Source organism: Brassica napus, chromosome A2 (genome assembly GCF_020379485.1).
Source record: "Brassica napus cultivar Da-Ae chromosome A2, Da-Ae, whole genome shotgun sequence".
Classification (NCBI taxonomy): domain Eukaryota; kingdom Viridiplantae; phylum Streptophyta; class Magnoliopsida; order Brassicales; family Brassicaceae; genus Brassica; species Brassica napus.
In genome coordinates, this window is record NC_063435.1 from 4,150,565 (window position 1) to 4,173,296 (window position 22,732).

At 35.0% G+C, this 22,732-nt stretch overlaps 5 protein-coding genes across 6 annotated transcripts; 4 read left to right on the forward strand and 1 right to left on the reverse strand.

Moving 5' to 3' along the window:
* Window positions 1–177: 177 nt before the first annotated feature.
* Window positions 178–4,159, reverse strand: LOC106417383 (subtilisin-like protease SBT4.12). Its single transcript, XM_013858197.3, has 10 exons — window positions 3,816–4,159; window positions 3,612–3,706; window positions 3,420–3,511; window positions 3,032–3,284; window positions 2,447–2,933; window positions 2,265–2,365; window positions 1,847–2,059; window positions 1,641–1,752; window positions 1,345–1,558; window positions 178–1,241 (listed from the first exon to the last, which is right to left on the reverse strand). The coding sequence occupies exons 1-10, from the start codon at window positions 3,912–3,914 to the stop codon at window positions 703–705; spliced, it is 2,205 nt and encodes a 734-aa protein (XP_013713651.2). The 5' UTR covers window positions 3,915–4,159; the 3' UTR covers window positions 178–702.
* Window positions 4,160–8,911: 4,752 nt separating this feature from the next.
* Window positions 8,912–10,952, forward strand: LOC106417391 (ras-related protein RABA2d-like). Its single transcript, XM_013858205.3, has 3 exons — window positions 8,912–9,118; window positions 9,213–9,410; window positions 10,286–10,952. The coding sequence occupies exons 2-3, from the start codon at window positions 9,246–9,248 to the stop codon at window positions 10,772–10,774; spliced, it is 654 nt and encodes a 217-aa protein (XP_013713659.2). The 5' UTR covers window positions 8,912–9,118; window positions 9,213–9,245; the 3' UTR covers window positions 10,775–10,952.
* Window positions 10,953–12,343: 1,391 nt separating this feature from the next.
* On the forward strand, window positions 12,344–14,900 carry LOC106387225 (serine/threonine-protein phosphatase PP1 isozyme 2). 2 transcript variants are annotated; one of them, XM_013827049.3, is made up of 4 exons: window positions 12,344–12,802; window positions 13,618–14,177; window positions 14,259–14,433; window positions 14,696–14,900. In XM_013827049.3, exons 1-3 carry the CDS (start codon window positions 12,598–12,600, stop codon window positions 14,430–14,432), a joined length of 939 nt encoding a protein of 312 aa, XP_013682503.1. In that variant the 5' UTR covers window positions 12,344–12,597; the 3' UTR covers window position 14,433; window positions 14,696–14,900. The 2 variants fall into 2 exon arrangements, with proteins under 2 accessions (XP_013682503.1, XP_048606352.1); XM_048750395.1 differs by having other exon boundaries at window positions 12,370–12,802; window positions 14,582–14,900.
* An 852-nt stretch (window positions 14,901–15,752) lies between these two features.
* On the forward strand, window positions 15,753–17,336 carry LOC106387236 (DNA-directed RNA polymerase II subunit 7). The gene is made up of 6 exons (XM_013827059.3): window positions 15,753–15,991; window positions 16,348–16,513; window positions 16,584–16,634; window positions 16,717–16,782; window positions 16,849–16,917; window positions 17,009–17,336. The coding sequence occupies exons 1-6, from the start codon at window positions 15,876–15,878 to the stop codon at window positions 17,072–17,074; spliced, it is 534 nt and encodes a 177-aa protein (XP_013682513.2). The 5' UTR covers window positions 15,753–15,875; the 3' UTR covers window positions 17,075–17,336.
* A 2,581-nt stretch (window positions 17,337–19,917) lies between these two features.
* On the forward strand, window positions 19,918–20,761 carry LOC106407694 (transcription initiation factor IIA subunit 1). The gene is made up of 5 exons (XM_048761291.1): window positions 19,918–20,085; window positions 20,178–20,274; window positions 20,356–20,390; window positions 20,541–20,630; window positions 20,738–20,761. Exons 1-5 carry the CDS (start codon window positions 19,918–19,920, stop codon window positions 20,759–20,761), a joined length of 414 nt encoding a protein of 137 aa, XP_048617248.1.
* The last annotated feature ends 1,971 nt before the right edge of the window (window positions 20,762–22,732 follow it).

Below are 22,732 nucleotides of genomic sequence, written 5' to 3' on the forward strand. Positions count from 1 at the left end.
TTGATAAAATCGGATATCTTCATTTTTTTTGTCATTTCAGTTGTTGATTCTACCACTGATTTTTATCCTCTTTTTCTGGTTACACAAAATCTGGTTATACAAAATTTGTTTAGATAATACTTTGGAGTTTTTGGAAATTCCAGATCAAATTTACCAAACTATAGTGTTGTTGTAGTATTTAAGTTTTCGTAATAATTATGTATTTATGTATTTTTTATAAAAATAGTTGTTTATTTTGTGATATTTTGTTGTTTAAATAGAATTTTAAAATATTTTAAATCTTATTTTGAAGAAGATATGATTGATAGCATATTGTTTTGGTAAACACGAATGATATCCTAATGAATAGACTGGAAATATTCTTTTACTTTAATCAACAGATTATATTTTGGTTTAAATGCACTTCTTAATCTCTTAAAGACATCAAGGAGTTATTGCAAAACAAGGACAAAAAAAAACACTACAGTTTTCTTTAAGGATCTAGTTGAAAATTTAGATGCATATAGCTGCAAAACCATTAGAAAATAGTCGTTTTGGTCATATTGCTTGAAAATTGTGTTTTGTTCTTTTTCCTAAAAATATTACTATTTGTCATTGCTTGAAAACTGTGTTTTGTATGTTGAAGAAATTACAGAACATACTAGGTAAACTAAATTTGTTTTGAAACTAAACTATGTTGATGTTTATACATAATTTATATTCTCACTCACTTTTATAAACAACAATGGGGCTTCTCACATTATGAGTGCCATCAGACCAGATAAGGTTTGCAGACAAAAGCAGTTTTGACTCGAGAGCGCTGCCTGTAACAATTACCGTGAATGACTGCTTCTCGTTCACCTTCTTAAAAACCAAGGCGCTAGGGAAGACCTTGACGTTGAGCTTAGATCCGTGATTTAAAACAATTTTTGAATTGTATATAGAGTTTTGGGTACCCACGTTAGTGACGGTTCTTTTGAAAATCACGGTGAAGAAACTTTTAGATCCCGACAACTTTGCCGACATTGAAGGATAGTTAAGGTTTCTTGGTGAGGTTTCTCCAGTGCAAGTGACGGCTTCACCGGATATGAGTTTCACGGTAGTTGCATTGTACTTCATGCCGCAGAGGAAGGCAGTGTAGTCTGCTTTAGTCAAATCGTATACGAGTCCAGGATTAGTAGCAGATATTGGGTCCACATGGCCAGCTCCATAAGCAAACTCGGTTGATACAAAGCCAGTTTCAGAAGCATTCATCGGCCAAGCTATTAGGAGACCAAAGTAGACAGAGTGTAAACAAAAATTTACAGGTTTCTTGGCGCGCAAGAAAAGTATGCATGCTAGATCCATGTTATAATTTTAGCTTACCGGTTGTCATAATGGCGGATTTGATCATGGAAGGAGACCATTGAGGATGAAACGTCCTGATGTACGCGGCCACGCCTGTAACATGTGGACAAGACATTGAAGTGCCGGAGAGAACAGAGTACTTCACACGTCTTGTGTCATATACACTTGAGGATGGTGAAACCTCAGGTGAAAATGCAGCGAGGATCTCCACTCCTGGTGCTGATATATCCGGCTGCAAGTCATCCACCATTTTCTCTCAGACCAGAAAAAAATAAAAGAGAGTAATAAGCAGAAACAAGATTGTGAACATAGACCTTGAGAATATCAGTTGCTATGGTGTTTGGACCACGAGAAGAGAAAGCAGCAACGACTGGAGCTATCTGACTAAAACTTTCCTCAGTTCTTAGAACAGTAGCCACTGGAGAACTAAGGAAATAGAGGTAGACTTATTTTGTAAGACTTTATATAGTTTTTTTTTTCTCTCTGAGCTTAATATATATATGCGAGAGAAGAATGTTACCTTTCGGACTTAATGTAAGAAACAAGAGAGTTTAAGTCTTCTTGTGATAAAGCAGAGAGGGGAAAAGAAGTGACAAAGGCAACGTTTGGTGTACGGTTGAGAGAAATGCCTGCAACAGCTCCATTTGCAAGAGCTTCGTACGAATCCGTGGAATTGCAAACCACAACTTTGCCTTTCACTAGGGATTCTTGAAGACACCCTTCTTCACATTTCCTGTAAAACATAAAGTCAAAATCTTAATCACCTGAAATTTATGAAGTCATAAACATCTTAAGTTAATATTATTTTTAAAAATTCTAGAGATTGGGAACTATACGATCTATGTATAGTTTTTTAAAAATTTAGGGCCAAACCAAATGTTTCAAGTTAGACATATGAAACTATTTCTAGTTCATAATTATGAACATGAGGAAGTTACTCTGCCGATTCCACGCTGCATGCAGACGAATTAACAGCAGATTTTCCATACACAAGAGGATACATTGTTCCATTCAAACCAAGCGTGTTCACTGACTTCCCCTGTTTCATATTAAGAAAAGGATTTAAAGACACAAAGACAAGATAATAGAGATCATCAAAAACAGGTTTCTTGAGACGTACAACAAGTGTTTTACCGTTACCGAGAACAACTTTCGTTAAAAACGCACGGTTGGTGTTACTGGCAGCAACCGTAAGGATCCACGGAGCTACGCTCTCTAGCGTTTTCGGTTCTGGACCGTTGTTACCGGCTGAATTCACAGTGAGAATCCCTTTGGCTATAGCGTGGAAAGATCCTATAGCGACCGGGTCCTCTTCAAAAGGTGAGGGGTATCCCATATTAACGGAGATGCTAATGATGTCTACACCATCTGCAATCGCATCATCAAAGGCAGCCAATATACTATCGGAGCTACACCCTAACCAGGTGCAAACTTTGTAACTGACAATTCTTGAGGCCGGAACGCCTCCTCTCATGGTTCCATTTCCAAGTCCATAAAAGCTTGCGTCTTGAATAGCGTTTCCAGCAATTGTGGACGCTGTATGTGTACCATGTCCAACAGTGTCCCTAGATCCTTCGCTTGTGTAGTCCCTTGCACCAATCAGCTTGCTGCAGTATAATAAAATATATTATTTACGATAGTTTATGTGACTTACAAGTCAGCAATCAATCATTTTGTTCATATAATATAATATGTAAAAGTTTACTTGTTGCACGTGAAGTTCTTGCCTCCGGAGCAAACACCTTTCCATTTTTGAGGAGGAGGACCAAAGCCTTTGTCAGAAAAGCTTTCAGATTCCGGCGTGATCCCAGCATCGATGACTCCAATAATGGTGTTACTCTCCACGGCCAGGTTCCGGTTCGTGGCCTTTCCTTTCTTTAACCCCATGAAGTCCCAAGAGGTAGTCGTTTGGAGCTGTAGATTCTTATTAGGGAATACAGACACAACTCCTTCCTTATCTAAGAAGAAGATAGAGGGTTTTAACTCACCTTAAAACATGGATCATTACATATTTTAATTTTACTAATTAGGATCAATGGATTTTAGTTATATACTTGGTTTTCAGAGTTTAGTCTATTTCGAAGAACACTTACTGGCTATTCTTTCTCGTTCTGACTGAGTGAGTCGAGCGGCGAACCCGTTGAAACTCCTCTTGTAACTTCTCACCAAACGACCTTCGTTAGAACTAGAGATTAATATATCATTTGTTAGAGAGTGTTCATACTATAACTTTGTTTATATAATATTAGCTATAATCGCTAGAGAATGGTGTAACTAATTCACACCTCTCTCCGGTGATTCCTTGAAGAATATTCATGTGATCGGACATTGGTGTGTAGACCTCGCTAGACGGAAGTGCACCCATGTAGACGACGTAGACCTTCATGGATTACGACATTATTCATCATCATCATCATCGTTGTAATCATGTATCATATTTTTTTTTTTTGAAACTCCATGTATCATGATTAAAAGAAATATAATAGTACCTGTTGGTCTTGGTTATCATCTATGGCTGCTGAGACTGAACACAAGGACAAGACAATGATGTAGGAGAAGAGGCAAAACAAAGCTAGTAGTTTCGCCATTTTCTAGAAAAACAATTAAAGGTCGATGTGAGACTTAATATTTCTGTGTTGTTTCAACACGAAAATGTATATATATTTATAGTAAAGTATTCAAAACAAAATATTTGGTCAGCAATCAAAACTGGGAACAAACTTAACGATTTGACCATTTAACAAATGTTATAAAGATTTCTTCTTCATATCCTCTTTCTGGCAAAGATAAATAAAAAATATATCATTGATATCACGTTACATCACTTCAAAAACATATTTGCCACACTACCCCACACGATGAGGCAAGAATAGAAATAAAATTATTTCTTCTATGGTTAGTGTAAATTCCATTAGTTTATATGGAACAGAATTATGATTACTATATATATATATATATTGAATTAGCATGCTAATTGAGATTATATATAACTAAACATATTAACATACATGCTAAGTTGCTAACATAAACACCACCAACAATCCTCATAATTGTGAACCAAACGGCTCACATGATGACGAGAGGTGGAAGGTCAGTTAAACCGACCAAAAATGTTCAAGAAATAAAGTGAGAAACAGTTAAAAAGAGGGGATACCATGTCTTGAAAAGACGTTGTAACCGCAACTTTGAAAACTTTTTTTTTTTTTTTTTTTTAACTTTGAAAACTTTGTTTACTTCGTTTTCATTTATAGCTAGCTTAATGTCATATTATGATTATCTAAATGCTGCAAGGTTTTGTAATCATATATGGTCCTTCCATCAAACTTGTAAGACTCTTTATATATAGCTTTAAAGTCGTATTACTTAAATTTATTTATTAATGCATCAATTAGTTAAAAAACATGCTAACATAAACATGCTTAAAGAGATTTTAACGACATAAGAAAAAAAATTTCTTGTGAATTACGTCTGTAGCGGTAGACCAATTTTCTACTCCCAAACATTTGAAAATATAAACCTTAACAGTATCAGATTGCGTTATATACATATATGAGAAAAAATATTTTGAATTTTGGAAGCATGCAAAAGTTTGGTATCTTTGACCCTTATTTTCTTAAGGATCCAGAATTAAAATTTAAAGAATAACATTATGTGCCAAATGAAGCTTGAATCCTACACACAAAACCATATAATACGATTGTTCAAGCATGTATATGTTAATAAGAACCTAAGTGAGAAAAGAAACAAGTTATTAAAGACCTATCTCTTGTACACTACAAAAACGAGCTTTTAACGTCAAATTTTTATGGGTTAACGTCATTAACAAACAGACCCTAGCAAGTTGGCGTCAGTTTGATAACTGACTTATTATTGGGAGACGTAAACTACCAGATGGTCCAGATCCCAAGCCACTTCTTACTTATTTCCAAATCGATTTATGTAACGACCTTAAAAAATACGTCTTCTGGCGGATCTCTTGTAGCGTGCAGCCTAATGAAGAATAATCATGTGCTTGCCAGATAAGTAAGTTGCAGAAGTATCGTGAGAGTTCAATCAATGCCTTGATTTAAGGGATCTTGAATGCATAAACAAAATTTTAGTATAAAATCAAGAAAAGGGTTTAGAGTCTCGTGCATCCAGTTATGCAGATTTATTTTGTGAATCTGGTTGACTTGTTTTTTTTTATAGTGAGTTCAATTTTGTAGTGGTGCTAAAGAATAGGTTTTCAAAGTCAAATCTTATCTGTGACCTGTTGTTCCAATGCACACTCTTTATCGTTATATATCTCCTTATGTTAAGATATAGCTTATTTTATACTAGACACGTGCTAGTGGTCGGGTGGTAGCATGACGTTCTAGTGTCGCTAAGCGAGCTGAGTTCGAATCCGACTACAGTCAGATATCCCTAACACATAGTCACCGGTGATTTAACATTTCCTCGCCGGAGAACGATTTACTTTTTTTTTAAAACTAGACATCTATTGATAGAATTCAACCAAGTTTAGACTTCCTAATCTTTATATGTGTAAGTGTAGATTCTCTTCTTCTTTTTCTTTTTCTTTCTTTTTCGAAACAAGGGGTTCTACTGTTCTCAACAGATACATTTTTAATTAATGGAATGATAACTTTAACTTCCAATATAGAACCGTATAAGAATTCTAAGCAGAGCCGTGCTCACCTTGTTATGAGAAAGGCAAACTGCTTTGGACCCCAACTTGTATAACACATTTTAAGCGTTCCAGTTTAATCCATCTTTCAACTGGTTATACTGTATATATAAATTTCTCTTAGTTTCGGATCTAAGCAATAATTTATTTATGCTCTTTAGATATATTTCATGCTATTGTAGAATTTTATATTTAATTTGTCATTTATTTTCTTAAATCTACTATTTTATTTATTCTCATTTTGTAGACTTTGTATTATAATTTTTTCTAGCTTGTATAATTTTACTTTTATTATTGTAGCAATACATTTATAAATTTACCATTTAACATATCTAAATCAGCACATATTTAATTAAATAATTAAAAAATCTTCATAGATAATTTCAAATCTTGTATTTTTATTTGATAAAATATGTAGTTTGTATTCCCTTAAGAAATAATATGTTCAGTTTTTCAAATGAATTTATAAATATTAAATACATAATTTTGTTTATGTAATAAATATATACTAGGTGGACGGTTTGCACGCTTGTGCGAGATTAAATATGATTTGTAGTTTCATAAAATACAGTTTTTATTCAACATTTGTAGCCGTTTAAATATTATGTACTTTTCATTCTACATTGATGTTTAAAGTTAGATCATATATATGCAATAAATAATGCATGCATGTTGTCATGTTGATATGTAGTATTCAAATGTTTGTATGAAATTTAATATTCAATTAGTTTGATGTTTACATTTCTTTGCTTCCTCATAAAGAGATGTTTCTATTATTCGTATATTACGTGTTTTGTTATACATATCATATGACAACCAGTATATCACGTAGAATATGATATTACAAATCAAGGAGAGTCATATTATGTTTATATCAAGTATGTGTATTAGTATAAAGTTAATTAATATGGTATATCAAAGTTCGAGTGATTTAATTTGTTAAATAGTCTAGAGTGATACCGCCATGAGCCAATCTTATCACGCAAATAACTATGTCATTACTATCAATATTATAAAGGTAAAAAATGATTAGATTTCAATTTACATATGTTAAATAGCAAAATCATGTACTCAAATTTTGTAGATATGTTATATTATAAGTTAGTCTATAATAAGAGAGTTTAAAAAGGATAACCACTTCCAAAAAATTAAGTACCTAACATATATACAAACGGTATGTAATAAATCATAACATAACTACTGAATACATGTTGGATCAAATTCAAATTTAGTACATTGTTTTCCGTTTGTGATCATGACTTTTCCTGAACATTGACAACAATGTAAATCTTTTAAAGACTATGTTAAATGGTCAACAAAAAAATAAAAATTACTTTAAATAGATATCAGTAATATTTAAATGATTTAAAGTTTCACTTTGCTCAATGTAGTTTACTTGTCAGAAACTGTCCTGAAGCTTTGCATTCCAACTCATACCCACTGTGTAGTATTGTTAGTGTATAAGTTGAATGTTAATTTTGAAAAGAAATTCATTTGATGTTTATGAGTTACTTAAACTAATAACAGTAACTGAGAAGCGTTTTTACTCTAGCCTTAGGCCCCCAAACACCTAGGTATGGCACTGGTTCTAAGACCTTCTTAAATTAGCCTCAAATTACAACTTTTTAACTAATTATGAGAAAAAAGGTGAAGAATCATGAATAAGAGGCACATTCCAGTTGACGTCGTCAGCCTCAACCTCACTAGAGTCCCTAGAGTCTCCGGGTGAGTCGTCTCTTGCTCCAACCGCTGAAGTCAAAGCCTCTTATTCAACAGCTGAAGACTAAACTTTTAGCACCTCCAATGCCAAAATTTTCATAGAATATATTAACCCGAAAAAATATTTATAGCTAATATTTGAGCACTAAAGCCATTACTTTGTTATTTTTAACATAAGAGATTCTCAAACAAAAGCTTCTGAAAGAGTATCTCCTAATTAAGAATAAAGAGAAAATGAAAAAGTAAAAGAAAACATGAAAATAGGTTCTCATCAAAGAAATTCCAAGAAACCCATTAGAACCTCCCTCTCTACTTGTCACTATAGAACTAGTTTGATTATTTAATTTTTAATTATTTAATTACTTAATTAAAATAATATATTTTCTCTTTTAAGAACCTATTTTTGAGAACTTCATCGATGAGGCTGCTCTAAGTGTCAATTAAGATGGCTAACCAGTGTCTAACAAATTAAATGACTAATCTCTGAAGGCATTTTGTCCTTACGAGTTATGTCTATTTCTTGTTTGTGAAAATTGCTAATCAGTCTCACACTTCTTTGATTAGCTTGTATAAAAGACCAACCCTCTTATAATGGTTGTTTAATGTTAAATAAATAAGATCAGTAGCCTCTTAGACATTATCCGTTATCATTATCTTCTGATTAATAACCACATACTAAATCATAGAAACGCAATGTTCTTTGTTCCTAGTTCCAGCCAAACCAATCAAATCAATTTCCAACTTGTTCATTATATGATTGCTTTGATCAGTTCAACCATTACACAAGAAATTTTGTTTTTAAATCCTTAATCTCGGTTGCGCGGTTTCGTCATTATAACTTCAATTAGATTATCGTTAATTATGAGCTAATAAAATTGATGTAATCATTTGTCTACTGCGAATGATCAATCAACAGCGCATCTTCACCACAAGACAGAACGTAAATTATAGAAAAATCATTATATTAAAAAAAAAAAAAAAAAAAATCATTATATTACTTCTGTTTAAAATATTTATGCATACGTGTTTCTTAGCAATTGGCTGTTAACAGTCTAACATAAAAGTAATTCCTATAGTGCCCCTGAAAGTATGAAACATTCCTCTTACTTTTTGTCAGCCTGACGGCTCTGACCTGGTAAGCTGCCGCCTGGCCCACCTCAGCCCTCTTGTCATTTGCTTTAATACATCGTCGTTCGTTTTATCGTATCAACACACTATATAATATACGAAAACATCATATACTGTAATAAAGGAAAACATTTATACTACGAACCACAAAGAGGATTAAAAACAGTAATAGGAGAGTGTTTCCTTCAAGAGAAGTTTCATCCTTAAGCAGATCTAAAGAGGGTGAAACTCGCTTTTCACGATTAATCCGCCATTTTTTTTCTGTGGAATATAAGAAGGGTATGTAATGTTCTTTCGTTTCCGATATGCTCTGGCTAGAGTTAATTTGGCATCGGTTGTTTGTTGAGATTCAGGGATGTTTGTTTATGTGTAGGCTTGTTTCTTTTGGTGAGATAGAAGAGGAATAATGACGCATAGAGTAGAACAGGATTACGATTATTTGTTCAAGATCGTGTTGATTGGTGATTCTGGTGTCGGGAAATCAAACATCTTGTCTAGATTCACCAGGAATGAGTTTTGCTTGGAATCAAAGTCCACCATTGGTGTTGAATTCGCCACAAGAACTCTCCAGGTGATTCAAAGTTTTCTCTTTCTCGCCACCATTCAAACTCTACTTTCATTTTGTCACGTGATCTCTATGAATTTTTTTTTATGTTAGGATCTGCTAGGTGTGGTGGGATTTGTATTCTCTGTCTTTGTTTTGAACTAGGTTTAGCCCTAAACCGTGAAGTCTTTTACTTCCTCTTCAGTTTTGCCTTTTTGGTTTGGTCTCAACTTCATGATCTCATCATTAGGTCAATGTTAGTTCATCTGATGCGGTCGTGTTTTAGTTTTGTTCTTTTGAAGTTACATCTATTTTTTGAGCCAGTCTTAAAAACATGCTTGGGTAGCATATAACTAGTGAAAGGTCCTGTGGTTTCTTAAGATTCGAATAATCTAATGTCTGAAACTATTCGGTGCATTGTTCCTCTCACCTGTTTTTTGAATTTTATTTTTGTTATCTGAGAATTTTTATATCAAGAGAGCATCTTAGATGTGCTGGCTATGAGTCATGAACAATGCTTTTGTTTATATTTTATGTGTATGACTGACTTGTGGAGAGAGCCCCCAACTTGTTCCCCAATAATGTTTTTTTAACTGATCATCAAAGTCAACTTTTCATCCCTGACTCATCAGATAATAATTTCAAGAAAGAGTTACGTGATAGTGACCTACATAAACATTTATGTGGCTGATGTATATCACAAATGTTGATGCTCTGTGTTTAAGCAATATGATTTGTAACTGCCTATACCAGGTTCTCGCTTTTTAATAGTTAAACCATGTGACAGTTTCCTACCATCTGCAAATAGTGTCTGTGAAAGCTTGAAGCAAGACAATTATGAGACCTACCAGTTGTTAACTATTTGTGCGGTTTTTTTTTGTGATTGTCTTACGGTTATACAGGTTGAAGGAAAGACTGTAAAGGCCCAAATATGGGACACTGCCGGTCAAGAGCGGTACAGAGCCATCACAAGCGCTTATTACAGAGGCGCAGTAGGTGCATTTCTTGTCTATGACATCACCAAACGTCAGACATTTGACAATGTCCTAAGGTGGCTACGCGAACTGAGAGACCATGCGGATTCCAACATTGTGATCATGATGGCTGGGAACAAATCCGATCTAAACCACTTGAGGTCGGTTGCTGAGGAAGATGGTCGGAGTCTAGCTGAGACAGAAGGTCTATCTTTCTTGGAGACATCTGCTCTTGAATCGACAAATGTCGAGAAATCATTTCAAACCGTGTTGACAGAGATTTACAAGATCATTAGCAAGAAAGCTTTGGCTGCTCAAGAGGCAGCGGGTGCTAATTCCGCGATTCCAGGGCAAGGAACAACGATTAACGTTGAGGATACGTCTGGAGCTGCCAAAAGGGGTTGCTGCTCTACTTAGTATCTCATGAAAGCTTCTCCTCTTCTCTCTCTTTTATTTTGTTTTTTTGGCTGATGAGTGTAACAATGCAAGGGTATGTAGAATGCTTCTCTTCAATCACACTCTTGTCTTGCAATCTCTGATGGTTTGTGTTCAGAAAAAAAAAAGTTATAATAAAAAGGAAGAAAAAACTTCGTTAGAGCATCTTCAAGGGGACTCTATTTTTTCCTCTATAATTTACACTAAAATAGAGTAACTCTATTATAGAATTGAATTTGCTCCAATGGTTCACTCTATAATAGAGTTACTCTATAATATAGTGAAATATAGAGTATTCTTGTTCACTCTATATTTGGAGTAAAAAATAAGATTGCTCTATATTTCACTCTATTAGTAACTCTATTATAGAGTGAACCATTGGAGCAAATTCAACTCTATAATAGAGTTACTCTATTTTAGAGTGAAATATAGAGAAAATTATAGTGTAGCATTGGAGATGGTCTTAGTACACTATTATATTCTCTGTGTTTCTTTGGTATGTTCCGGATAGTTCTGGTTGATTGATGTGCATGTCTTCATGAATAATAACAGTTTTGTGAAAATATAATACAAAGACAATGTTTCATGAGGAACCAAAGACATTTCTTATAGAAGGCTTGGATCTAAGGTTGGATATAATATCCATTCGAACTTGGAAAGCTATAATCCTCTTTCTTTATTTTTTCTCTGGCGCTGATTCAACTTATTAGATTTGAAGACAATGATATCTTATATAATACTTTTAATACAATATATAGACCGATCACGCTTATAGGTACACCTGTTGCTGTCCGGTTGAAGGATCAGCAAGATGAATTCAAAATGTTTTTAAAAGAGCTAGTGGAGTTTGGACCAAAAATAGATGATTGTGGCTGGTTCACAAGTGATGTAGTCTGTTCGAGTCAAAATGAAGATTTAAGCTTCTGCATTTCTCTTTAGTGCCTGCCTCTTCTCTGCACATTTGTTTATTTCTTTGTTCTAATTCTCTTATGGATTACACTTCTGCATGACACTTTTGGAGTAGAATACTAGCTTTGTAGAAAAACGGAAAACAAAAGAAAATATTTGAATAAAAAAGTACAGAATCTAAACTTATGTGTAACGTTAGATTCTTTTTTATTTAAGATGTAACGTTAGATTCTTATAAGTATTTATTAACTTCTATTTTAATTAAAAGTCAATATAATTTAAATAAATTTTCAAATCTATAGTAAAATTATATCTTCTAAACCCACTATTTTGAAATTTCACTAATAACATTGATAATATTAATCCGAAATTCAATCCAAAAAACTCCTAAATTCTCTTTGCCCAATATATCATTAGGAAAATGAGGATGAATTGACAAATACAATTTGATCATATTTAATCAAAAGGAACAGTACTATTTTTATGAAAAAATTAATTATTTACAAAGGAAACAAAAAAATCAGAAGTGATGTGCATAGTGGGGACCAGCAAATCCATCCACGGAGAGATGATTATAACATTATGCAGAGAGTTGCATTAAGCTATTATTATTGGACAATTACTTTATTTCGGAAATAAATATAAAATAAATAAACAACCACTAACCTTCGATAAACTCACCCATCACAGAAACTCGTTAGAAACTAAAAAAAAAAAAATATTTGGGGAAACAAAACAAAACAAAGGCGAAAACTTTTTGGTCTGAAGATCGAGAAAAGATTTCGAAATCAAATTTGGTTTTCTGGGCTATCGATTTATGTCCGAAAGATTGAAACTTTTGTAAGATAAAAAGATCGATTGGTGTTGTTAAGTTTCGATCGCGTGGGGTCTTTGTAATGACGCAGCAAGGGCAGGGAAGCATGGACCCTGCCGTTCTCGACGACATCATTCGTCGTTTGTTGGATTACAGAAACCCTAAGCCTGGAACCAAACAGGTCATGCTCAACGAGTCTGAGATCCGACAGCTTTGCAGCGTGTCTAGAGAGATTTTTCTCCAACAGCCTAACCTCCTTGAGCTCGAGGCTCCAATTAAGATCTGTGGTAATCAATCAATCTCCTTTTCATGTTCTTTTTGGGATCTGATGTCTTCATGATTGCCTTGTGTTCTTAGATCAGCTCTCCATAAAAAAGTTTTTTATTTTTCTTTGTATTGAGTAGGTTTTGTGTAACGTGAATTGGTTTTAGACAGATGTTCTGTTTGGTCTAAGTTATAGATAAGGAAGCACATAAAAGGTTTGTGGAGTAGCTAAGAGAGATAGAGAGATGTTTAAATCAAACATCTGATTGATTACAGCTGATGTCGATAAAGACAAGTTAAAAGGTCACATAAAGATCATTGGATTGCTCTAAAACATTGAGTTAGAGACCTCGTCCATGGTTACATTCATTGAAAACTTTTTGTCGTTGAAGTTAAATGAGCTCAACCTTGTGTGTTACATAAGATTAGATAAGTATCTTGATGCAACCTAGGATGTATTTGTTTGTCTGGTTGAAAACTGTTCTCGGAGGTTCGGTTTATGTAAACTTATCAGCAGGGCCGGTCCTGAGATTTTGGAGGCTATAGACGTAAAGATTTCATTTTTTTTTTACAAATTTGGGGGATTATCTCTATTTAAATTTCTTGAAAAAATTTGGAAACTTGAGGCGAATGTTTCATTTGGCTTTGACTAGGATCGGTCTTGCTTATCATGGCCTGATCTGAAAATTTGGGAGCCATACATTTTTTAAGAACTTTTATAATTTTTCTTCTTCATAATTTGGGTAACTATGGGGACCAAAGCTAATGTTTCATCGATCTTGGCCCAAATCCGACACTGGAACTTGTATGTTGATGTGGTTTTGTTCTGTTTATTCAGGTGATATTCATGGACAGTACTCAGATCTACTGAGGCTATTTGAGTACGGAGGCTTACCTCCTGCAGCTAACTATCTATTCCTAGGAGATTACGTGGACCGCGGGAAGCAGAGCCTAGAAACAATCTGTCTTCTCCTTGCCTACAAGATCAAATACCCTGAGAACTTCTTCCTCCTAAGAGGCAACCACGAATGCGCTTCCATCAACCGAATCTACGGATTCTACGATGAATGTAAACGCAGGTTCAGTGTCAGACTCTGGAAAGTGTTTACAGATTCTTTCAACTGCCTCCCTGTAGCTGCTGTTATAGACGATAAGATATTGTGTATGCACGGTGGCCTTTCTCCCGATTTGACCAGCGTGGAACAGATTAAGAACATTAAGCGACCTACTGATGTTCCGGACTCCGGTTTGCTATGTGATCTGCTTTGGTCTGATCCGAGTAAAGATGTGAAAGGCTGGGGGATGAATGACCGTGGGGTTTCTTACACGTTTGGACCTGATAAAGTTGCTGAGTTTTTGATAAAGAATGATATGGATCTCATCTGTCGTGCTCACCAGGTTGGTCTACTACTACACTATGTTTTATGTTGCTCTTGTCACTACAAGAGTTTCTAATCAAAAACCTGTTTTAAATTGCAGGTTGTAGAGGATGGTTATGAGTTCTTTGCGGATAGACAGCTTGTTACTATATTTTCAGCTCCTAATTACTGTGGTGAATTCGATAATGCTGGTGCTATGATGAGTGTTGATGAGAGTTTAATGTGCTCTTTTCAAATTCTTAAGCCTGCGGATCGGAGGCCTCGGTTCTTATGAGGTAGTGTTCAAGTACCTTTTTATAACTGTTTTACTTCTTGTTTCTGTCCTTTTAGATTGCAAAATTGTTTCATTAAGCGTAGTAAGTAAAGCTCTGACATCTCATATACTAGCTGATCTGATGTGCGTTTCTTTTCAAATTACTGTAGATTATGACACTTGCTCAGATTTTGCGAAGTTTTGAACTTTATGAATCTGAGATTTGAGCTTCTATGTCAGATTCATTCACTTACAGAAGGGTTCTTTCATGTTGCATTTTTCAGTTAGAGCCTCGCTGGAAAGAAGACGAAATTGGCGAGATGAAAACGGGAGAGAGAGAGAGAGACATTTGAAACTCCCGGAGACTTTGTCCTGAGGCCTTTGCAAGAAGGCAGGAAAAAAAAACACATTGTTACATGTTATATCATATAATCTTATTTGAACTCTTGTAATTTCTTTTCTCAAGACTTTATGTTCTTATGGTCTTCTTCTTATTCTCTGACTCATATTAGAAAGTAAACAAAAGTCTGCAAAGTTTTATTCTTTCATCAACCCAAAGTCCTCACTCCTCAGTGGTATATACACTATATTCCTTGAACACATACACTATTGGAACTTTTTTTTAAATGATCAAAGAGGTTTTCGACCATGTAATATAAGTTTCTTTGAGAGAGTAAATCCTTTTAAACGTGAACCAGACATCATTTTCAAGGTCTTTCTATTTTTGGTAATCTAGAAGTTCAATGAATCTTTTGGTCGTGACTTAAACAATGATATGAGTGAATACAGGTTAATTGCTGGACTTAAAACTTTTTTAAGTTTTTCTGTCAGCATTGACTTAAAACTCTACTGTGCCTAGCCAAAGAGGTTTTTGGTTACATTTGAAACGGTCTAATTCTGAACGTGAGTCGATATAAAGAGCTTCTCTATCACTATTCTTCCTGGTTTTAAAACCATCTGTGAGGTTACAATGCAATGTGGCAACTTCACTGCAATGTGTAGTAGAATCTTGAGTCATCCATTCAATTTAAAAGCCACCGTTTCTTCTTCTTGCTATTCACAACAGATGGAGTCTTTAGCTCTCTGGTGTTGTTAGTAAACGCAAGGAAGCATTTGTCCGTTTCATTTTTCAGAAACATTTAACTTTTTTTAAGGGTGGTTAATTACGTTTAAGACCTTGGTTGCACACCAAAACAGTCACTAAACCACAAGAAACCAAGACACAGCAGCCCTAAATCTAATTTAACCAATTAATTAATTATTATTTCTCGGTTATTCATGCTAATTTCTTAATATTTTAAGCAAACCAACAAAAGGAAAAAAAAAAGGAAATAATCATCCCTTTACAGACGGTTAAAAGGAGAGATCTGCACTTGTGGAAACTAAATTGCTCTCATAAAGACATTAAACTAGGGTCGGAGAGTCCCAGAGCGAGAGAGAGAGAGAGAAAAAGTGCAGACCAAGATGTTCTTCCACATAGTTTTGGAGCGAAACATGCAATTACACCCACGTTTCTTCGGTCGCAACCTCCGTGAGAATCTCGTCTCTAAGCTCATGAAAGATGTCGAGGGCACTTGCAGGTTTCTTCAATCTTGTTTCTTTGGCTCGGCTTCAGATTCAATTGCATATTTTGAAACTCCTAAACCCTAACTCCTGTCTCCTTCAATTGGTTTTGTTTTTGGGATTACTGATTGACTGCTGAATCTTTTTTCAATTGGGCTAAAGATCGTTACTTTAAGCATAAAGTAGAGAAACTCAGTGGAGTTTTTGTGTAAAGGATTGATTTTTATTGAGATCTCGAGTTAGTCTATTGCCTTGTCGCTAAGATTGTGTGTGTTTAGCAGTTAGTTTTATCTCTTTATCTAGAAAGATTTGTCTTTTAAAGCATTCTAGCTAAATTGGAACTCTTTTGCTTTGTGTTTGGTTTTGGTGACAGTGGTCGACATGGGTTCGTAGTGGCGATAACGGGGATAGAAAGCGTAGGGAAAGGGTTGATCCGAGACGGGACTGCCTTCGTTACCTTTCCTGTTAAATACCAGTGTGTTGTCTTCAGGCCTTTCAAGGGAGAGATTCTGGAAGCTGTTGTGACTTTGGTGAATAAGGTAATGTGTTATTATATAGTTTTATTGTCTCTTTAGTAAAGTTATGGAAAATTGTGTAATGAAATCTCAGATGGGGTTCTTCGCTGAAGCTGGACCTGTTCAGATCTTTGTGTCCAAGCATGTAAGCATCATGCTTTTGATCTACTAGCTTTTCTTTTTTTGGTTGTATGTGTTTGATGTTTACTCTTTGTCAATCATTACAGTTGATTCCAGATGATATGGAGTTTCAGGCTGGAGACATGCCTAATTACACGACATCTGATGGATCGGTCTGTTCCTTTTCTCTACTTCATATATTTTTCAAGAAGACCTTATCTTACCAATGATTTCTGCAGGTCAAGATCCAGAAAGAATGTGAAGTGAGACTAAAGATTATTGGAACTAGAGTCGATGCCACTGAAATCGTATGCACACTCTATCCACATTGCAACTTACAGTTCATTTTTTTGGCTTGAATCTTTATAAATGTTGAAAATTTGTCTTTTGATTCTGCAGTTTTGTGTTGGTACCATCAAAGACGATTTTTTGGGAGTCATCAACGACCCTGCAGCCGCTGCATGAGCAAAAGTTTCTGGCCTAGTTCGGTTTTGGTCCGGAAGATGGCATGTGATAAAAGATGTATCATAGACCATTTACAAGTTGAAGTCTATGGATATTTTTGTTCGGAATAATGTTTAATTTTCATTCGAGTTTAGTGGGTTTTGTTCCTCTCTATTTTGTAAGAATGTATCCTATTATTCTTAAGCAGAATTAATCGCGAACAAACAATCGACTTAAGAATCTGTCTGAACATAACAAAAATATAATATTTTCCTCTTGTATCCTTAATTTTTATGAGAACTATAGTCTCTACATCTGACTGTACGGTCACCTTGTTTCCAAATAGGCGTTTGTTGTATACAATTATATTCAAAACTCAGAAGTGTGCCCTTTGATTCATTGTGCCACTGTAACTGATCCATCTTGCTTCAGCTTTATTAAGCTGCTCTCAATGTTTCTAACCACCGGTTTATAGCTGTAACAAATCGAATACGAGAATAATCAACGGAACAATAGAATCTCAAAAGGTTTGAATAAATATCCAATGTGAATGAAACTTACAAGCGCATAAGCCCGTTGTATGCTTGTGTTGTTTGCTGGAGTTGAGCTGAGAGTTGGAGGACTTGCGCAGATAACGACTCAGCTCTGCTCTATTCTTTCACAAGCTTACCCTAAAAAAGGCAATGCGGAATTTTAATCACACTAGTTTAGCTGTATATTCTTAATACTTAGAGCTGCTTAAAGACCAAAACCTTGAGGGACAGAGTTTCGGTTCCATGTGATGTGACCCTTTGGTTGAACTTCTGAAGACACTCGTGATAGAGTACCAGCTTGTTCTGTTCTTAACTTGTCCAGAGCTTCACGGAGTTCTACATTTTGCTTTAGACATTATTTCACATACACAGTGTTACAAATCAACATAAAGTTAAAAGAAAATGTTTCTCACGCAATAGTAACTGCGAGACTTAGAGCTTGATTGGTTTTCTCGCTATCACCCGCAAACGCAGCTTTTGCGATTGGTAGCGGTTGACAGCGTTTCGAAACAATCATACAAACCGCTACAAATCGTTTCAAACCGCTCCGAACCTCTTAAAATCAAAAGCTGGTTCCATCTAGCGTTTGCGGTTGCGGGCGGTTGCGGGAGGATAATTTTTTTTTCTTTTTTTTTAAAAAACCATATAAATACAAAAATAAAAATAAAAATAAAAATTTTAAAATGGAATTATAAAAATACTAAAAGATATCTAATATATTTTAATTAATATTATAAAATTTTAAAATAAAAATATTTTCTATAATTTTAAAAATTTAAAACTATAACTTTGAAAATATAATTTACATATTTATTATAATATTATGATTTTTGATATTTTTATAATTATATAAAATGTAAATATTGTTAATTTATTATTTAACTGCTGCTGTATTTGGTAGTTAACCAGTCATAAGTATCCCGCAAACGCACCAATTTCTAACCGCAGAACCAGTCGTACAAATCTCTTAAAACCGCTAGAAACCGCAACCACCCGCATCCGTAAACGCCCGCAGCCGCAACCGCAACCGCTGCGTTTGAACCAGTCAGACCCTTACTTGACTCTCCCATTGCTTTGATATGTTGATCGATTCTTGATAAGAAGCTGAGAGGTTTGAGTTCTCTTCAAAAAGCTTCTCTATTAAAGATGATTGGTTGTCAATCTACAAAAAAAAATACATGGAAATTGAATTCTCCAATCATTCCCCTTGACTATTGTACATACTCTAGCAAAAACCAAGACATTACCTCCATTAGAAGCTTTTGCCTACTACTCTCCAATCTTTTAAGTGCAACTGCTTCTCGAGGGTTTCTTTATCTTCCTACATGAAACCATCAAACTCAAAACTAAGGCATATATGCTGGCAAGTGGCAATAATGGGTTAGTAAAATTTTCTTACGACTGGAAGTCCTTTTTGATTTGATTCCGATACGTTTGCATAACAAAGAGCACGGGAACAGAGTTATTGATACACATCCAACAGTGGACATTCACAATTTCCGAATGACTCAGAAAACATTTACCCATCAGCATCAGCTAATGGATCCAAAAACCAGACGATTGTGACATCTGTATAAGGACTAGTTTTGAAACAAAGCTACTTGCATAAAGTCACATATTACCTGAAGCACCGGTAGACAAAACTGAAATCTTCTGTACTAGTTCCTGATTTTCAGTAAATCTCATGAGTAGCTATTATTTTATTTTCTGCCTCGCTCGAGTAACCATACACGACTAACACATCTCCTTTTTTGGACTTTACGTTCTTTCAATCTTCTTCCTCCTGAGAGGACCTTCGTAAACGAAACATTCAGAGTCGACCATTTCGGGATGGATACGAGCGAGACTACCATGGCCTGCATCAGAGTCTTCTTAGCAACATTCATGGGGTTAGTTTCATAACTGAGAACTGGATTTAGTCTTTCTTTCCATCGAATCTTGTTTCAATATTTTTGAGCTGCAAGTTAGGGTTTTCTGGAGCATTCTGGAAAACTAAGATGATAAGATACCTTGTGCTCGATCGCCGCTTCAGCTCTTGAGAAATCTGAATTCAGATTTTAACTCGATCTTGATATATTTAAGCTGTTTCAGTTTTCTTGAGTAGCAAGTTAGGGTTTTTAGGAGGATTTTGGAAAACGAAGATGATACGATACCTTGTGAATTGTGATCGATGGACGCTGCAGCTCTTGAGAAATCCAAATTCATTTTTAACTCGATCTTGAAACATTTGAGCTGTTTTTTATTTTTCTTGAGGTGCAAGTTAGGGTTTTTGGAGGATTTTCATAAAGGCCGCTTACAATGGACTCTTGTCTATAGAATTGGCTAAGGAAGATGATAGAAGCCGGAGTCATAAGCGAAGCGATCCTACCATCTTCTGCTTCCTTCCCCTTCCCCTCACATGCTGTGATTGTGCATGCTCCTCGTCAAACTCAGGATACAAACCCTTTACCTGGAGGTGCTGCAACTGGAGTTGACATTGATGCTCAGCTTCCATCCACGGTAAGGTTCCTTTTTTGGCTGTTGAGTCTTCTTGTTTGACGGCTCACTTTGGAGTCACACAGATGTATTACTGATGTTGAGTACGTTTTTAGGACCTTGTGATGTCCGCAAAGAACGATATTCCTCAGAAAGATGGATCTGGTGATGGAGATGATGCTGACATAAAGCCAAACACTAATGCTCCTTATGGTATTGTTTAAAATTTATGCATGAGTTCTAGTCAGTCATAGATAACTTCTGGTTTCTAACATGTGTGAGGGGATGGTGTAGATGAAGATGATGAGGATCTGAACGAGAATGATGATGTTTAGGAAGAGTGTGATATCGATGATGATAACATTCCGTATTTGATCATCTGTCAGTTTGATAATGTAATTTTGTTGTTTAGTTTTTTTTCATTACTGCATATACATTCCTAACAATGATGGATTTCTTATAAAGTGAAACTTCTGCAGGTGAAGAAGAAGAAGGGTACGAACAAATGGGACTGCAAATTCAAAGCTGGAGTTATGCAGATCAACGACAAAGATTTTTTTTTCTCTGAGGTTTGGGACCAACTTGTATTTTTTTCCATTCTTTTTGTTCAACAAAAAATAGTCACATGTCAGTTTTTATACAAAATTCTTATAAATCATCATCTCATTTTGTGCAGGCTAAAGGAGATTTCAACTTCTAACAGAAGCCTTATATGAAACTCTCTCTCTATTAATGTACATAATGCACTCTTGGCCCTTCTTCTTTTGAAGTTTCACCATGTAGAACTCGAGCTCTTCTCTTTCTAATATGTACATGTTTCATATAACACCAAATCACAAAAGTGTATATATATAAAAAAAAAACACCAAATCACAAAGATGAGCTTCAAGCCAACTGATTAAGATGTGATGATTTCAATCCAAAATCTTTTTGCTTTTTAGTTTTTACGTACCCATCAGCACGACCACATTGTTCAGCTCTTTATGCGATACAACTACAAGCAAGCAACCTTCTACTGCTAAACTGTTCTTCAAGGTGCGAGGAAAATCAAGTTTCTGTGGTTGTCTATATGACGATGGTGGACAAGCACGGACCGAGAACTCAGCGCAACTGCAAGTGCAACTGTGAACATGGAAAGATGGCGATGCTTGATCAGTTCCATGGCTTTATTATTATGATTTAACCCAACTTTTTATTACAAAAGTGTATATATATTTTCCAAAACAAATATGTATTAATCCAATATTGTTCTTGTAAATTTTGTTTGTTACATATATATCGTTTACAAAAAAAGAAATAGTTGTAGAAGTGAGATGATGTTAATAATTACATAACCATCTCCGTATAATAATGTATGAATTGGTCCCGAGGATATATAATATTCAAACATGCAAATTTGATGTATAACATAAATGAAATATTAAACCTGTAATAGCGCCTGCAATTTTTTGATCCATCTAGAAACCTCGCGACTAAGACAATCTTTGGGCTCGTCTAAAGAGACGCTCACAGTCATAGCTTATGATGTTGAGCTGATTTCTGATGCGGAGATCTTCTCTTTGGGGACACGCTATGTCTTTTCAGATGGAATTGGAAAAATTTCTTCTGAGTTTGCTGAATTTTGGTGGCTAGGAAATGTGACATCAAAGGAGTTTCTCCATCTGCTTTTCAGATTACATGCGTATGGTACAAAGGGGTAGTCGATCAAGACCCAATCTGAAAAGCAGATGGAGAAACCCCTTTGTTGTCGCATTCCCTAGCCACCAGTTCAGCGAACTCAGATGAAATCTTGCCAATTCCATCTGAAACACACATAGTGTGTCCCTGAAGTGAAAATTTTCACATCAGGAATCAGGTCAACATCATCAGCCATGACTGTGAGCATCTCTTTAGACAAGCCGAAAGGATCGGCCCAACCTTGCAGTATGTTCCCAAAACGTCCCATCCACGATCTAATATCCTAATCACGTCGCTGGGTGCAAACTTCAAAGTCGACGTGCTGTTTAATTTGCTAGCAGTGTAAGCAAGATCACTCAAAAGAAAAAGAATGGAAAAGCATCTTCAACTATGCAACAGAGGCTCAGTGTGGTTTAGAGTGATCATATTGGTTGAGATTTTTGTTCTCTGCGTTTGATTGTTACAAGAATTAAACCCGACAATGGATAATATATAGCAGTCAGAAGGTGGAGAGCTCTAAGTGATGTATTAAGAATAAATGTTCTTTGTTTAAAGAAAAGGAGAAAGGAATTCAATACAATCAAAATCCAACGACTAAATGTTGCTTTTTCAGTTTATGAAATTGTTTAAAATTTAATATTATTGGATATTATATTTGTTTATATTTAATAAATTTTAAATTTTAGTGTTACTTAAGCTAATTTAATATTATTTAAGATTAATGAGGTCTTATTCATTGATGAACTTCTTAAAAAGTTTAATTTAACCATTATATGGATTTCTTCATTTAATGATTTTGAATTTTGTTTTAGAATTTAGTGTGACTAAAATCGAATTTAAGGTTATTTAAAACTAAAGTGGTGTTATCCAATTATGAATTTTAATAAATTTAGCTCTAATTTGTTATTATTCATTTAATGATTTTAAATTATCTCTTAAAACTAAATGTTATTAGATTTTATAGCTGTAAATCAGGTATCACAGATTTCTAATT